The 18057-nt window shown below is 33.1% G+C and overlaps 1 protein-coding gene across 4 annotated transcripts in view; it reads left to right on the top strand.

The window, feature by feature from the left end:
- Positions 1–18057, top strand: part of LOC139086977 (rap1 GTPase-activating protein 1-like) — a 94767-nt gene that overhangs the window by 46054 nt on the left and 30656 nt on the right. For 3 of the 4 annotated variants that reach the window (XM_070635644.1, XM_070635643.1, XM_070635645.1), the window contains exon 3: positions 9605–9857. In XM_070635644.1, coding sequence (XP_070491745.1) covers positions 9605–9857 — 253 coding nt within the window. Of the gene's footprint in view, positions 1–9604; positions 9858–10197; positions 11509–18057 lie in introns of those variants that run through there. The other variant, XM_070635646.1, reaches the window with a different exon arrangement.

Below are 18057 nucleotides of genomic sequence, written 5' to 3'. Positions count from 1 at the left end.
TTTACGATGCCAGCCTCTCTGTAGAATTCTCTGCACTGCTCCTACATTTGCAAAGATTCCCTTGGTTCAAAAGAACTCTTTTATTTCACGAAATTCTGTCAGCCTTATGCACCTTACTACTTACTACTTCCTTGGCAAAAACGCACGGGTGCCCATTGCTTCCTTTAGAATTCGTCGGAAGCTGGATCTGTCTATAGATAACTTCTGGCAGTTTCTAATTCCCAGCACTTTTGCATCGTTGCTCACACAATAATCCCACGAGCTATTTGCTCCTCATGCACCTGGCTGGTCTAATTTATGTGTATATATATATAATCAATCAGAATAGCTCAACACGTGCCTGCAAAATAGGAACAAAACTTCTTTAGAAATCCTTGACACTCAATTATCGATTCTTACTCTATTTCGGCTTTCTTTCATACACATTCCAAATTAATCTTACCGAATGTATCTAGTTTCTGGGAATATGAATTAATAGAGATCTTCAATAATGTAGATACCAAGCTAGACTTTTGTTCATTAAATTAATCCACACAATGATATCTACAGTTTAATAACAGAATGTTTATAAAGATTGAACAAAGCAAGATTAGCCCATAAAACTTTATAATTATTTCATCTGAATCACATTTAAATCCCGTAACTTATTGTTTCATTTGCTTCCTAGTCATGAAGCAATTGGATAGATAAAAAAAAATTAAAAATTGCATGAATGAATTTAATTGTTTTTCATGCAGGAATAAAACCATTAGAATCATCATTTGATTCTACATTTATGTACACTTGTGCTTGTCTGGAACTGACCTGCCCTGATATCTACAGCAACCATTTATAAAATAATCTTCAAAAGGCATTACTCTTCAATTAAATTTGTGCTACAGCCTTACAAAATTAAATTCCATTCAAAATTCTGTAAATATAATAAGCATGTGACCAACAGCTCACCTGCTGCTCATGTTTTCTTCGACTTATTTCCTCAAAAGAATGTCATTTACACCCCAGAAGCGTCCAAAAATAGCCTTTTTTGAAGGAAATTTATATCGAAAAAAATTGAAAATACTTCAAAAAATTTCTATTCCGTTGCCATTGGCACCTTTTTCGTGCACACAAAATATATCATACGCATCAAAATACTTTAAATTAAATCTGTCATAAACAACTTTATCGATGAGTGATGACTACAGGCAGGATGTGTGAAAAAATGAATTTTGTTCGATTATAGGAAAATATTGCTAAAGTACTCGACCTTAAAGAGGAACTCCAGCGCATATTTGTCACAATGATCAATAACGCGAGGACATAATCTACAAAACAAGATCCAATAAACTTCAAATCACTTTCCAATCAATTTATGGATGTTATAAAATTTTATCATATAACGGATTTTTAGAATTTTAATTTTCTAACGGTTGTTAAATATGTAAATTTTCTAATAGCAATACTTTAAAAATGATTTTGTTTGTTAATGATGAGAAAAAATCATTAGATAGCGAAGAAGCAGCAATGGCGTAGTGGTTAAAGTTTCGGCCAATCGATCCTAACAACTCAGGTTCAAATCCCAGGGTAAATCAAGTTGAATTTGGGTGATTTTTCCTTTAACAGACTGTGGTATTTCTGTACCATGAAAGCATGCTCTTTGCCTGTTAGGGTGCGCTGTTCCAGCCGCATCATCTTGGTTCGTGTAATTCGTGACACATAAATTGTATGGTTAGACTCATTGGATTGATATACTTTGGGTCATTTGTAGAGTTGAGAAATTTGTTGTATTCAAAACTCGAACGATCTCTGGTTTTCGATATCACGCCCCTCATCCAGTCCTTAACAGGCAAAGTCACCTAAAAGCGGTCTCTTTACCGATTAGAGTGTTTAACCGTCCAAAGTGTATTATTAGGCTGCCTTCTTTTTCAAAAATGCTCCAACAAGTGTGTGCTTTTGACACAATTCTTCGAGATATTTTCTATAAAAGGAAGTTCTTTCACCTATGGGATTTATCGCACATTCTACATTTCCTGTAGTCATTTCCAGTCCTATTTTGAGAAAGGAAGAAATCTTATCAATTTAAATAGAATTTCTATCTCTACATAAAAATGGTAACAATCAACAATTGAAAAAATTGAACATTGAAAGTTGAATAAACAGCCAACAAGCACGTGAAGCTTGTCGCCTTCTGAATATTGTTTTGTGTATAAAATAGCAACTGATAAAATATATCACATGCATAATTTTTTCAGTCTTCTTATTTACAGAACCCACATAATGTTTTAAAATATGTATATTAATACGAAATTGCGATAGTTTAGTACGGCTATGACGTAAATACAATGTACTTAAAATAATTTTTATGATTCTATTAGACTTAATTTAATGTACAATACAAGTACAACATGTAATTATTTAAAACTTTCACTTGTTTCATTCATACTCATTTAACTGAATAAGAATGAAATATTATTACAAAATAATTGCATAATATTATGCTTTAAGAATAATAAAAAAAATTATGTCTCAAAGTATTCTTTTTTAATATTAATATAAAAAGTCTTTTTACTTTACAAATGTACCAATGTGAATAAATATGCACATTGCAAAATCCATGACTAAAATTAAACGAACGTGCTGTAAAAGAAACATAAAAAGTATTTTTCCGATGAATGCAAACATGAAGCATTCAAAACAGGAAAATGTTGATGATGTTGATGTGACGCTACGATAGTTGCTATTCTTTGAATGTACTGTGATATTCTTCCTTTAATTTTTTTTTGTTGGTTTCTTTCAAAATGTAACTTTATGTTTCCGTGTTTTGTCCACAAATTGTGTAAATTAAGTTGCGTCTGGGTATGCCAAATTAACTGTTGAATTTGGAGCAGTAAGTGTTCTAGTCATTGTGTAAACTTACGTCAAACCTTAATGGCATGCGGAATCAGATGTTCAAATAGGAATTTGAATTAGCAAATATGTCTGTAACTACAGTAAATCCCGATCTGTACACAAAAATACGTCTTATATCGCCAAGACAGTAATATTCTTATCCAAATAGCACAGATCGGTTAATTGATCCAAAATCTGGCACCAAACCGGTATGATTCTGGTATGTTGCTGGATTTAAATCGAATCTGACAATAAGTCGGAGTCACGAAGAACTGGATCGGATTATTGATCGATTATCTAATTTGTACTGTTCTGGTTAGATTCAAGTGAAATACAATTGGCGAATTTGATCGTTTTCGATTCGTCAATTGTCAATCAGCTTTAATTATGGGAACGTTTCCATCTGTGAAGATTTAAGATGTTTTTTTTCTTCATTATTAGGTATCAGTCATCTTCCCCGAACAGACATGGAACATACTCATGAGTTTGCTCACAAAATTGAGCATTCTCAATCTCATTGACTGAGTATACTCATGAGCTAGCTCATTTAAGTGAGGGGTCGTGTTAGGGTTCGTGAGTGTTAGGGTTCGCTGTCTGCACAGCACAATTGTAATTCTTGGCCTGCCTTAAATGTCCCCTAAAAACGGCTCTGTCGCCGGTTTCCGCTTACCATCTTTACCTTAAATATCATTTTAATCGGCAGCTTCTTTCCATGAGTTCTTTGGCCACCCACGTGATCTCTTGCCACCTAAAGAGTCAGATTTTAAAACCTTAGCTAATGAAGCTTCCACAGGTCTCATTAAACCATGTCAAGCCCAATTGGTACTTCCATTGTACTCAACTATATACATAGTTCTCAAACAAATGCGTTATTAATTCATCAACTCAACACCTTTTCTCCTTTTTATGGGACTGAATTGTAAGTGGAGTTTTCAAAAAGGTAGAAAATAAATAATCATAAATATTGTCTCACTCACATTTGTGTTGGCTTTCACGCATTGCAAAATCATTCAAGTCATTCAAAAAAAAAAAAAAGTTTGCTTTTCACTTTACGATTCTTTTATACTTTTTTTCATTTATTAGAACATTTCATGTCTTGCTTGTCTGTTTTATTGATTTAGTACTTATGCAATCAGATATGTTATTGAACTCGTGAAAGCACAAACACTACAATTCGAATGTATGCCAAATCCATATGTGAAATTTTTTTATATTTTGTGTTGTGTTGTCTGTACGAAATGAAAATGATGAAATCCACATTTGTCAGACATCAGTGAAGCATCCGCACTAACGCTTTTGTCGGCGTTAATTACTCGACATTGTGGTTGAAGTTTTAATATTTTTCTTTCTATATTTGTAGAAAATGTGCTTTCATAATTTAATTTATGTTTTTGCTAACCACATTTTTTGGTGCGCGCTTCATTGATTCAGACTTCAAAAAATCGTATTTTAATTAAAACTTACGAAATCTATAATTTCTTTTGTAAAGAATTCTTACTTGAATATTGTGCATTAACTCACATTTGTGATCTAATTTTGAGGAAAAAAACCAAAAACATCTGGCTATGACTTTTAACGAAACTGAACAATTTATATTGAACAGTGGTGGGCAACTTGTGTGTTGCGGCACATTAGAGTGCCAATAAATTGTCATGAACCGTATGTGGTGTATGATTTCGATCTAGGCTTACCACCAAGCTGTGCCGCGGTTCAAAAGTTTTCCACAACTGATATAGCATTATATAGAAAATTTGCATCCTGTGTGCCGCGGTACATTAAAGTGCCTCCAAAATTCTATATATAAAATTCTATAAGCCATGTGTCGTGTATGGTTTCGGTCGAGACTTACCACCAAGTCGTGTCGCGACTTAAAGGTTGTTCATCACTGATATAGCATCAAAATGCCATGAACCTCATGTCATATACGGTTTCGGTTCTGGATTACCGTCAAGTTGTACCACAGCTCAAAGGTTGCCCACCCCTGACCTAGCATCAAACAAAAATATTTGACTTAATTAGCACTTTGAAGAACTCAATTTAAGTCCATCTCATTTTTTTTTATTATTTTATTTCATACTCTAATTCACGGTCACATTGAATGCTACTTCCATTAATAGTGTTAATGAATATCGAGTGGATTACTCATAAACTGGTCGAAGAGCAATGGCTTAATTATGAGAAATGACTTCATTGCAGTCACTTCTTTTTTTGGCGCCTCTTTGTCAAAACAATTGCACTTGTTTGTTGATGCTTTTTTATTAATAAACAATGCCATTTGTAACTTCTTCTTTTGCATCAAACTACATATTGGAGAAGTTTTCAAGTTCATTTGGATCGTACCAATAAACTAATGGCACATCGACATATTTGACAAAAACTTTTATTTGATTCTGACACGAAAAAATCGATTCTGAACATTCTGCCTTTTGGCGCCGCATTGGTTTAAGGTGTAAAGTGTTTGTAGAACACAGCTGCGTGGGATGGACATTTAATTCTCAAATTTTTTTAACCAATCATCAGAACAATTTATTGTTATTATTGCATTTTATTCTTGTCAAACATTTAATTAATTTTGTTCTGATTTAATTTGAGCCAATTCAATGTGCATTGTTCTATGGATTATCAGAATTGCTTATTAAAAAGGACCAGTGATGGGCAACCTATGTGTCGCGGTACACTTGCTTACTTGGTGGAATCATGGTCCGACTTGGATCTGACTCTATTATTAGCCAGATCACAATGTTTGTACAAAGTCTCTGAATTCACGTCTAATTGACATTTTCGCATTACTGTTCTACGCCATGCCGGTTTTTGGTCACTTAAGTTGCTTCTTAAGCAGCGGCACACTGGTTTGCCTCAAAAAATACTCAGATTTTCGCACAAATTTTGAAATTTTTGATTAAAATTTTCAGATTTTGTTAGGAAAAGTTCAAAATAATCTCCAAAAAGCAGACGACGTAGAAATGGTCAAGCGAGAGTCAAGTCGGCTCGAAGCTGGTTTTCATTGAATTTGGCTTGTGATCAGAGTCACGATAACCTCATGCTGGATTTTCGACCATTTTTACATCGTGTCTCTTTCATGACTGCTAAAAGGTCGAGGCTTATGTTTCATTTTTGAGATTTATAGAATAGATTTTGAGGTTAATGCTCAATTAATGAACTTTAAGGCTGATATGTGCTATGTAACAAAAAAGATTGCCCACCACTGAAAAATTCATTGCAAAATTCTTTCCGAAATCATTCCTATAAACGATAGAATTATGAAAATTATGTGGAAATTTTCACACTCCTCACTATTTGAGCTAACTAACGTCCTTCATTTTTGCACTTGCAATTATTTTTTTTCTCATTTTTATTCATCTATAAAAGTGATGTTATTGCTCTGAACATTAGTTGAAGAATGAGTAATTGAAATTGCGCTCTGAATAATTTGAAATTCCAATTCCGAATGGCACAAATCGGAGAATGGATCCAAAATCAGGCATCAGACTGAAGTGACTCTGACTTGGTGCCGGGTTCAGTTTAAATCTGCCTGAATTTGGTTGATAAAGTCGAGTTTTCCATTCAAAATTTGAGTTGACTTCAAACTCTGCTGAATCCGTCACCTAGTCAAAGACACGCCAACCTGTAATCGGATTAACACATTTGTCCCCATTCGGGATTCTAAGAGCCATAAAAAATCATTTTTTTTTCGTACATCCCTAACAAATACTTCCTGCTTAACTGATATAATAAAGGAATATCCAGTTCCTCATCACATTGAATGACTATGAGGATGGACTCAGCATTCATTACTCAATATTGAATTGAACGTAATTCAAATCGCACACACAAAAATAAGCTTGAAGTTCTTTTTTTTGACATTCATCGTCATCTATTTCCCACTCGAACACAAAAAAAAAGTCTCAAAAGAGGCTAGATTACATCAAAAAAATTCTGATTGACATAATAACAAAAGACATATTGAACTATAACGATTGATTCATATATTTCAGATCTTTTATGGTGGTCTCCGAAATCTGAGTGCTATTTCGAGAAGAATGGCTGTAGATATTTTATTAATTTAATCTGTTTCTCATACAATATTTTTTTGATTGATGTTGAAGCGAATTTAGATGGCCGGGGCTATTAGCCACTGGGTTGGGTAATTTAAATAATACCTTTCAATTGATCGTTTTTTTGTTTCCAAAAGGCTTGAAACAAATGAAATAAAACGTCAATGCTTGCATGTCTTTTAATTTGATTTATATTTCTTAAAATTTGTATCATGTTGCGCATTTTGTACAGAGAGCAAATACAAAAAGGTTATGGAATTGAACTGTCCTTGAAATCTAAGAAAAAATAACCTTGCTCTATTTATTCCATAAAGTCTGTCTTCCTAGGGGTTGAAATTATTCCTTGAGATGTGTTTATAAATAGCAAAATTCCTATCTATAATAAACACTAGAATCATACATAATAACCTACTACATGATAAGTAGCATGAACAATGTATGAATCAATAAATATTGGAATGATGATGATTTTCGAAGCTGTTTTTGCGGAATATTTGGGTGCTCACTTTGACTGAAAATTGTGATTTTATAAAATCGATGGATATCGCTGTGTTGCTGTTTTATTGAAGGAACATCCTGCTGTTTTGCAGGTTTATTATCAACAGCAATCTTTCTCTTGGTTTGATATCAAGCTTTAATGTATTTTTATTTGAAGAATATGGTTTGATTTATTCAGTGAGCTATGCTTGACATCAAAAGTCATTCAGACTTTAATTTTGGGGGCAATTGGAAATTACGGAATGGTGAAAATAGGGGTTTGAAGTCCTGGACCTCCCCACTTACTTACTTACTCATTTACTTACTTACTTATTTGCTTACTTACTTACGGCAAAGTAATCGCTGGCCATAGACGTCAATTTGGATACATCATATATTATAGATGTCGTTTGAGGTTGGCTTTATCACTGACTTCCACTTGCCAATTCCCAACGCTAAATACAATTTTTTATCCTCCACACACCTTTCAGTCACAAAATTGTAAGCTCACTCGCCCTAGTGAACGGCCTTGTGCCATGTTCCTATGTGGAACTTAGGTTACAACAGAAGGCTTTCCATATGACTCTGTTGCTGGCTTTGTCAGCTAGTTTGTACAAATCCTTTGTCTGTACGTTAAACTGACATTCTTTCAGGCCCGTTTATTATCCAACGTCCAAAATCGACTTTTTGGACTCCTTTCTTAAACAAACTCTTAAACATTACGCAATTCTCAAACGCTCCCTTGTCTACCTCCGTCTACCTGAATTTACAAAACCCCGGCCGAACCCAAACAATTTGTACGCCACAATACCCATACTCAAATTTAAATGCACTTTAGTCATTAGCCCAAGGTGATTTTCTTCCTACTTTATACACAACACAACAAATATAAAGCAATACCCAAACAAAAACAATCCACATGCGTGTTATTATTTTTTTTTTTGTATACTGTTACGTTTTAATTTTAGACATAACCATAACTATAAGAACAAAATAACTTTTCCATACATGAACATGAATGTATGAATCTATGTTGCAGTATAATCCAAAAAAAAAGTTTTGTATATCAGCATCCCTAGCAACAGATTACTGGTGAACCAGCATTAATACTATAAACTTTTTTTTTTCATAAATAAATTACCTTGTATCAATAAACATAATAAAAAATAAACAAGAATTGAATTTTAAATTGAAATCTCAAATTCTAATGGAAATCCTTTTGCTTCTGTATGAGGAAATAAATAATAAAGATTTAATAGAAAAAAAAAAGTCAAAAGATCTCGTGATATTGGTCGAGAGTCTTAAGCGCATTTTTGTCACTCAAGACGAATGACTGCACCAGGAATTAGTTGTAAAATTAGATCCAATAAGCTTCAAATCACTTTCGAATAAATTTATAAACATTAAAGGACTTTATCATGTAACGGTTTTTAGAATTTAAATTTTCTAACGGTTGCTAAAAATTCAAAAAAAAATAAAGCAACGCTTTAAAACAGTTTTTTTTCTGCTTATGAAATGAAAAATCATTAACTAACGTACAAATTACCTACTTATTTCGCTGGTCGTACAGATCATGATGATCCATGACCTCCCACAAGAGTCGCCTGAAGCTGGCTCTATCTCTGGCTTCTACTTGCCAATTTCCGATACCAAATGCAATACCATCTCTATCAACAGCTATTACCGTACATAGAGATGGATTTAGGCTTCCAAACCAATTGATACTGGAATAACTCGATGGCACGGAGTTTATGCTTCAAACTGGAGCGCTCTATGATGTTTAATTGCCAAGATCTCGTCCTTCACCCAGCCAGGCAGGTAGTCAGCCAAACAAAGTGTTTTATTATGCACCCTTTTTTGCAAGAATGCTCAAAAATAGTAGATAGGATCGGATATTATTTCATCTGCTAATTTCTTATTTGCATTTTTATTATGATACCCATTTTTAACTCACTGAACTCAATTTACATTAAGATAGGAGAATAAATGATGAATTTATGATGGTAGCATAAACATATTAAATATCAAAATTGAAATTTTTTTTCCTTCTTTTCCTTCCAAATCCAATTTGTGCCGATAATGACATACAAAAGTTCATGTAAAATAAGAATTTTTTTTTTTTTCATAACAAAATTTATTCGTAATTGACTTTTTGCTGCTTTTTTTTACATTATTATTTTCTTGATTCTCTCTCTCCCATATAGTCGACAACAAATTCCACAATGGCAAGCGGAACAAGAAAGTCACGACTCAATACCAGTAAATTTTTCAACTTCCAAATCTGCAACACGACGAATGGAAATCGAAGAGACTCATCAAAAATCTAATCATGATTTATCGCCTATTAAGAATGTAAAGGGGACAACAAAGACTGAAAATCTCTTTGAACTACTCGAACGATGTCAGTCACAGAGGTTGGATGATCAGCGATGTGTATTACCATCATATTTCTCACAGGTAAGCTGAATGAATAAATTTTTATAAACTGTTGAATCTCTTCATGCCATGCTGATTTATGAAAATAAATGTGTAACACATTTGAAATTGAAGCTTTTTGAAAAATTTACAATAGATGGCGTTGATTTTGAAAAATTCAAATTTTTCTGTAACGTATTTTAAGCGCAATGACAAGAAACATGAACACGTGTTCAACGGTCATTTTTTGAATGTTTAAAAACATCTTCTCTCTCATTCTCTCAGAGTATGTAAAACATTATAAAACATTCATCACAAACATGACTGTTTCACAGCCGAAGAGTCGGCATATGAATGTTTTATTCTTCTAATAGACGTCAAACATATAAGTCAAGCTTATTTTGTTTCGTGGTTTCGCGACTGACTTTACTCAGTTTTTTAAAAAGACTTTTTTTTGATATATTTTATGTTTGCAAAAAAAAAAGAAAAATCAATACGGAAAGAAGTGGTTAAACGAGTGACTCTTTATATGCATCTTACGGGTTCTTTAAGCCGTTAACTAAAATCAAAAAAAGATATAAGGCTTATATACATCACATATGAGTATCTTGGATATATGAAAATAAAAAAAAAAGTATATAGTCTTGTGTTGTGAGCGTTTTAATTCACATCTACCGCAAGAAAATATAAAAATGAATAAATAAATGTGTGACATCATCAGCAACTTACTAATTCGAATTTTTTTTAAAAAATATTGAATGTGACTTGAAACTGCTTTTGCTATTTAAGCAGCAAAAAATTAAAGTTTCACTAAGCGTACAACTCAACAGTGCAAAAAATAACAGACAGAGTTGCAGGAGAATATGAATGATTTTTATTTGTGTATGGGCGAAGCTGAAATTGAATTTGTGTACAACAAAGAATTAGATATAGTTTTAATGTGTATGAAGAAAATCAGCCGATAAAAAAATATTTAAGTGTACCAAGAAAACATTCATGACACATGTAATAAATAGAAAGGCACAAAATATTGAATGTCAAGTGAATTTTATGTGACATTTCTCGACCGATGCCAGAATTTTCATTCTTTCTCTTTCGTTCCTCCGCGACATCATCAAGAGAAGACAAACTTCTTTTAAAAAAAATTGAATTAAATGAAAGAGAAAATCATTTTACGGTCAGTGTGCCAGTTTGATTCAGCAAATAACACACAATATAATGAAAAGATACCTCAACAACATCATCGGCACCTCTTAATACCAACTAAATGAATATACAGACGTAAAAAAAAAATTTACATTAAGTTATGTGCGACGTATATTGATGCCAAAAGTCTCTTTTGTCTGTTAATTGGTATTAAGGAAAAAAAATAAGTACAATTAGAGAAAGTTTAAAGCACAAAAAAAAAAATATATGAACAGTGAATTTTAAAAAATTTAAAATTGTGGCGAATAAAATTGATAAATACAATAATAATCTTACACCGCCATCATCGCCAATAGTGAAGAATCGTTCTAATCACTTGTGGCGTGACATGATGGGGGTGTTAAGACGTAAAGACTCGACGTCAGCATCCAATGTTGCATTGGCTAATGCGTTGAACAATAATCGAGTCTCATGTCCGGTGGGACCTGTTACGAATCGATCATCATCCGTCAGTATTTTAAGACATCACCGTTATTACTACAGTGAGGTTTGTGCCAAGAATAACTTTTTTTACATAATTTAATTTTAATATTTATATGTTTTATTAAGAATAATTATACTTTATGTAAGACTGTGTTGTTCATGCTGTGTGTCGCGACAGATTAGTAAGCAACATTTTATGTTTCGCGGCACACCTTGGTTGTAAGACTTGATCAAAAGCGCACGATGGCATGCGATTAATGGCATTTCAAAAATGTTTGGCGACACAGACTAGAGTGTCGCGGCACACATGTTGTTAACTACAGATTTGTGTGTCGTGGCACTGCTTGCCAGCTGCTGCATTAGTGTGTCACGACACATAGGTTGCCAACTGCTGCATTAGTGTGTCACTACACACAGGTTGCCAACTGCTGCATTAGTGTGTCACTACACACAGGTTGTCAACTACAGCACTAGTGTGTGGCGACACACAGACTGCCAACTACTTCACTATTGTCATGCGACACACAGGTTGCCAGCTAATGCACTAGTGTGATGCCAACATTTTTTTAAAATACCATGAATCACACTCAGTTTGCGGCTTCATTCGTTTCTTACCACCAATGTGTGCTGTGGCACAAAACAGTTTGTACAACACTGATATACTCTGATATAGAAGCTTAATGGAATTTTATGAAAGAATATCTGATTGCTAAATTTATGCGTAACACCCTTCCGTCTATTAAACATTATTTTAAATTCTTATTACGAAAATTGACAGGCTGTATAAAAAGTTTTCTTACATTTTTTGCGTGCCTTAATTTTAAGAAATTTATTCGCGTGAGCAATTTGTTTCACAGAAAGGATGATTGGATGAATAAATGGGTTATTTTTAGGTTAAGTAATGTTCTGAGAAGGAATTTCCATTTAAGGAATTGTATTTATACAAGCCTCAATTTATGAGCTTCAAATGATGAAAAATCAGCTTCTATACTGCAATAGATATCAAAATGATTCCACTATGATGACAATCAGTCACTACAAAAATTCATCAAATAAACAATGAGATTGTCACTAGTTTCTAGTATTCTATTAATATTCTACTCACGTTATGATAGCCATTCTGTCAGTTATTTCAAGTAGGCACTAGTAAGCAGATGAATTTTTTTACACAGTCATTCGGATGAATGGCTGATTAACAAGATAACAAATCAAGTATTTCAACAAAAAAAAAGCTGTCAGTTTATTCATAATTTAATCATAAAACTCATCCTCAATTTCATGTTTTAATTTAATCAGATAGCGTTTAATTATTTTATGTCCTAGAATGTTTAATTGTGAACAAAATGAACTATATCGTACAGCTCATAATTGATAGCAAATTTTCAGAAAATTCAATATTCAGTATCAAGTTTCATAGTAAAAAAAAATTCATTATAAACTCTTTTAGCGGGAATTTCCTATTAATGTGTTCAGAAATCGATTTGATATCAAACAAAAATGCGCTAAATAATCCATTATTCAGGCCTGCACTAATCTCACAAGCCAACTTTATTTTCTTTATCAAAAAAAATTGTTTCTCGCTTCATTTATTTATTACATTCGCATTCTTGCCATCTGGCGTGTGTTCAGCCATCGTATGGATTTATTTGATAGATAGGTTGACTTTCACGCAAGCACTTCCCGAGGTTTATGAACTCGTATTATTATTAATCGCTTTAAATCAGTGGTGGGCAACCTCTTTTGTGGCACGTCACATCTTTGTGGTAAACCAAACCACGATAAACACTGCACATGGCATGCAATATTGTAGTTGAATCACAGTTGCAATGCACTTGTCACAGGCAAAAACCGTACAATTTCTTGATAATTTGTATAGTTTTGTAAAAAAATGAATTGTACGGTTTTTGCCTGTGACAAGTCTCAGTTCTGCAAATCTGAGTAGAATTGCCGGCATATTATTGTACCGCAGCACACAAGTTGTCCACAACTGCTCTAAATGAAATACAGTATGGAGACTTTTTGGATTTTCATTTTTGCCAAGTCGATTTACAAATATAGATTTTCTTTTAAGCTGCAAATATGCACATAAACACATGATGCATATAAAATATAAAAAATAACATTGTTCCGTCCATAGAAGTAATATATATGTATATTGTGCATTTTGGTGCTTCTTTTATGCCTTTCAAACAATATTTCATGATATTCACTTCCTCTCCATCCATTACAATTCATTTATATTAATGACATACATTAGAAGTACGATATCAATTCATTATACAATATTAATGCAATTCCGAATGATCCTAACGGTTCATCAAATATTCAATTATATTCATTGAAACATCTCCAACTTTTTTGTGAATAACTTTCATTCATAATCAAATAAATCTGCCTACTCAATATGCGTTGGCTGCACTTCTTCTTTACCTAAAGTTTCTACCTCCATATCAGACCCAAAAAATACAGCATTTACTTAGTTTTTCGGGTATTCTAATTATAACTAAATATAATATAGTGTGTAGGTAAAGGTAAAGGCGCACATGTAAAGGTGGTTAATTAATTTGTGATAAATGTTTAATTTAATGTTAAGTCAGTAAGAAACAAAAATATGATGGATTACTTTTTCGCACCGGTTCATTGCATTAAAAAAAACAGTGGAATGAAGAAAATATGAAGGAACAACTTACAAAAGAACATTTACCCATTTAATTAAATCGAGGGGGATATAAAGAATTTGTTTACTTTACCAAACCAGCAGGTGTTCTGCTTTTTTTTCTGGGTGTAACTAAATGCTTTCATATCACTTCTTTGGAACTTCTTTTACTGGTGTTTATTCACCATACAGCTGATTTTTTTTTTATTTGTATTCTTTTTATGGACACACGTCGAAATGTATTATCTAATGGATTAGTCAAAAATACATTCCCGCATAGCTTAAAAACAGATTGTATATGACTTGGATAAATATAAAAGTTTAAGGAGTCTAAGTGTCTAAAAATTGCCACACGTCGTGCTACTGTATATGAAAATGATATTAAAATTTATTTTGGAATTATATTTTTGTGATAACATGTGAAAATATTGGCAACATGACATTTTTAGTACCAAACAACATTAGCAACAGCATAAAAGACTCTTAGACGAGTAAGCGAGGCTGACGTAAACGGGGTTGTCATGTAAAATGCTGTTACATTATTTCCCGAATATTATTATAATTGTTACAATGAACGATGTCTTAGTTGAGATGAGTTAATTCATTGACTTGTCGTAATTGTCGTTTCCATGGTGAAATCTTGTTACGATTTTCTCACGTGGATTACATTTGACTTTAATATGAGAAATAACTTTTGTATGACTGAAGATTCTCAATCTTATGATTTTTGCTTATGTAATATCCTTTCCCGAGCAACACAATCTGAAGAAGGCTCTGTCATGTGTCCCTAAAGGCTCCGTCATGGACCCTTTAAGGCTCCGTTATAGACCCATTGAGGCTTCGTCATGGACCCCTATAAGGTCTGCCATGGACCTCTTAAGGTTCCGTCATGGATCCCTTAAGACTCCGTCATGGAGCACATAAGGCTCCGTCATAGACCCCTTAAGGCTCCGTCATGAACCCCTTGAGGTTTCATCGTGGACCCCTTAAGGTTTCATCATGGATCCCTTAAGGGTCCGTCATATACCCCTAAACGATCCGTAAAACCACTTTAATTAACACCAAATTCCCAAATTATTAAACCGCTTCCATTTATCGTCCATATGACTGCCAAAAAAGACATTCTTCATTTATGTCGCTCGGGTTTCATTCATACTCGAAAAAGGAATTCATTTGAGACTATGCGGGTAATGCATACCTAATTTTCTGCAGTATTGTATTCTAAGACTATAGTTTATAGATTCTCATTCTCAATTTTGTTGTCGGAAATGAATTTGCTGAAAATTACAGGGTATTCAATATTTTGGCTTTTAAAATCATACTCAATTGATGGTTTTCCAAATTCGGACAAGGAAGTGACCGGCATTTAATGTATTATTATAGTCTTATTGTCCATTTTAAAAGTTCTGTTTACTTAATAGTAATATACAACTATCATTTAATGGAATTTCTTCGGAAATTCCCGGAAAGACATTCTGACGACGACGAACGATATCATAATCCATATACAGCAATACAGAGAAATTTGTTGTACACTTATCACATTATGTATAGCCAGACACTAGACTAAAATGTTGCTGATAATGCCCTCAAGTTATAAAACATGCTAAATAATAACACGACTTCACATGTGATGCAAATTTAATGCCACATGTATGTTACATGTGTTGGCATTTTCAAAAAGAAGGAAAAATTTTCAATTCAGAATATTGAATCGAATATCATAAAATTATTACATTGATTGAAATTTAATGAAGCACGAAATAAAAAAAAAAGTTTGTATATTCTAGGTCAGTGGTGGGCAACCTTTTATTTTTTGCGGCACACCTTGATGGTAAGCTTCGACAAAAACCACACACGACCAACGGTTTGTAGAATTTCCAAATTTCATTAATTGCGGGACATTTGTGTACCGCGACACAAAGGTTGACCATAACTGTCTTAGATCCTTGATACTTTTCTTTCACCAGAATACCGTACAAAATGTGAAAAAAAAACTTTCTGGTATAAAGCATTCATAAATCAATGATAAAATATGATATCGGTATCCAATTTATATATTTTGTACTGTACATAAATTCACAGATTTAAAGTTTGAAAGATGAAAGAGCAAATTTTTAAGATGAAAAAAATAGCTGTTCCAGAAAGGTATGGCACCTACCATAATTACGTCTGTTTACGAACAAAAAAACAACTGACAATAATTGTCTAGGCGACCTCAACCTTCAATGATAATTTCATTATTCATTGTCATAACATTTTTAATGACTTCTATTTTTCTGGCAGTAAATAATTTAATATTTTTTAGATAATCGCTTTTTGTAAAAGAGAGAGAAACGAGAAGGAAAATCAATATTCTGTTTCTGCGACTTAAGTTGTATTAATAGCTGGACACAGGGGTGTAGTCATGGAGGGTCTCACTGACCCCTCTCTGAGAATTAGAAAAAGTAGTAATCATATATGATTTATGACTATGAATTAGAGCTTGAAGTCACCCCGGATTAAGTATGAAGTCGACACGACTCAAGTCTCAAATATCAAGCCTCAAGTTATAGCTCCAAGTTGACTCAGATTTTGTGACCCTAACAGATAATGAACTTACTTACTTACTTCCTTGGCGAAGGTGCACTTGGGCCAATTGCAGCATTCAGAATTCATCGAAAGCTGGATCTGTCTTTAGATAACTTCTGCCAGTTTCTAATTCTTAGCACTTTTGCATCGTTGCTCACACAGCAATCCCATGAACAGACAATGGTTATACTTAATTAATATAAATGAGCATGCACAATTGTGTGAGCATATTCATGAGCATGCTCTTAGTTCGGGTTTTTAAAAGTCGACTTGAATCGACAAGTCAAGCTCTATTGTAAAATTGGTCATACTCCTACTTCTCTTACTACACCCCTGCCTAGTCCATTGATCAAAAAAATACAAAACGACTAGCATATAAAAATGGCTTCTCAGTAAGTTAGTAAAGCGTAAATTAATTAGATTATGCCCTTCAAAAAAACAAAATAATTAGACATATTATAGATTTACTGGTGCCGAAAAATATTCACATATCTGATTTTTCATGAATGAGTAATTTTATGATGACATCAAAGTGTAAAGGAATGGTAGAGAGAAAAAAAAAGTGGTCAAGAAGTCTAATTAATGTCTGCAAATGAATGCAGACATAAAAAATTATTAAAGCATTTCAATTCTAAAGGAAAGGAAAAGAAATAAGCAGAAAAGGTTGCATGTGAAATGAAGTTCTTTTGTGCTGCTCATTCAACCCATGTGTGACTCACTCGGTTACTCACTAATAAACATCGCATAAATTTTTATTTTATGAGAATAAAGGTTTTTCTTGCCCGTTTCATCATATCTCTATGCTTGACTGACTTTGTTGTTCTTTTTAACAATTCCTCAAAGTGAGACAGTGAGAAATCCAACTAATGCTTAAAAAGTACATTCTTAATATGTAAAGGGGGATGGAAAGTATGACAACATTGTGTAATTACTGAACCTTAATTCCCTCCTTTAAAATCATCATGCTTTCCGTCATGAAAAAAATTAATAATATGACCTGAGAAGAATGTTAAGCCATTGTTTTCATCGTAAGAAAAAAATACACAGAATTTGATTGCCTGAATTGTGGTTTGAACGAGCACATTTGCTTTATATTTTTTCGTGGGTAAAAGAATTGTGTGAAACAAGAAAAAATAAGACTTTTTTTTACAGCATATATACTAATGAAAACAATGAGATTGTTATTAATTCATTTACGCCAACATCTCAAGTTCTTGTACACAGTCTTAACATCATCGATGCATAAGCGATGAGAACAAAAAAGTCAAGCTATATTAAAAATTACACCATAAATGTGATGAAGTAATTTAAACAATTCATAACACTTTCTTGTTGGATAGACTTTACATCATCGAAGCATGAAATTTAAGAAAAATTTTTGCCGTT

This window comes from Chironomus tepperi, unplaced genomic scaffold, assembly GCF_022539635.2.
Source record: "Chironomus tepperi strain 1889 unplaced genomic scaffold, CSIRO-AGI_Ctep_v1 contig_93, whole genome shotgun sequence".
NCBI classification, from domain to species: domain Eukaryota; kingdom Metazoa; phylum Arthropoda; class Insecta; order Diptera; family Chironomidae; genus Chironomus; species Chironomus tepperi.
Note: the sequence above shows the minus strand (reverse complement) of the source record. Positions and strands in the feature narration are given on the sequence as shown.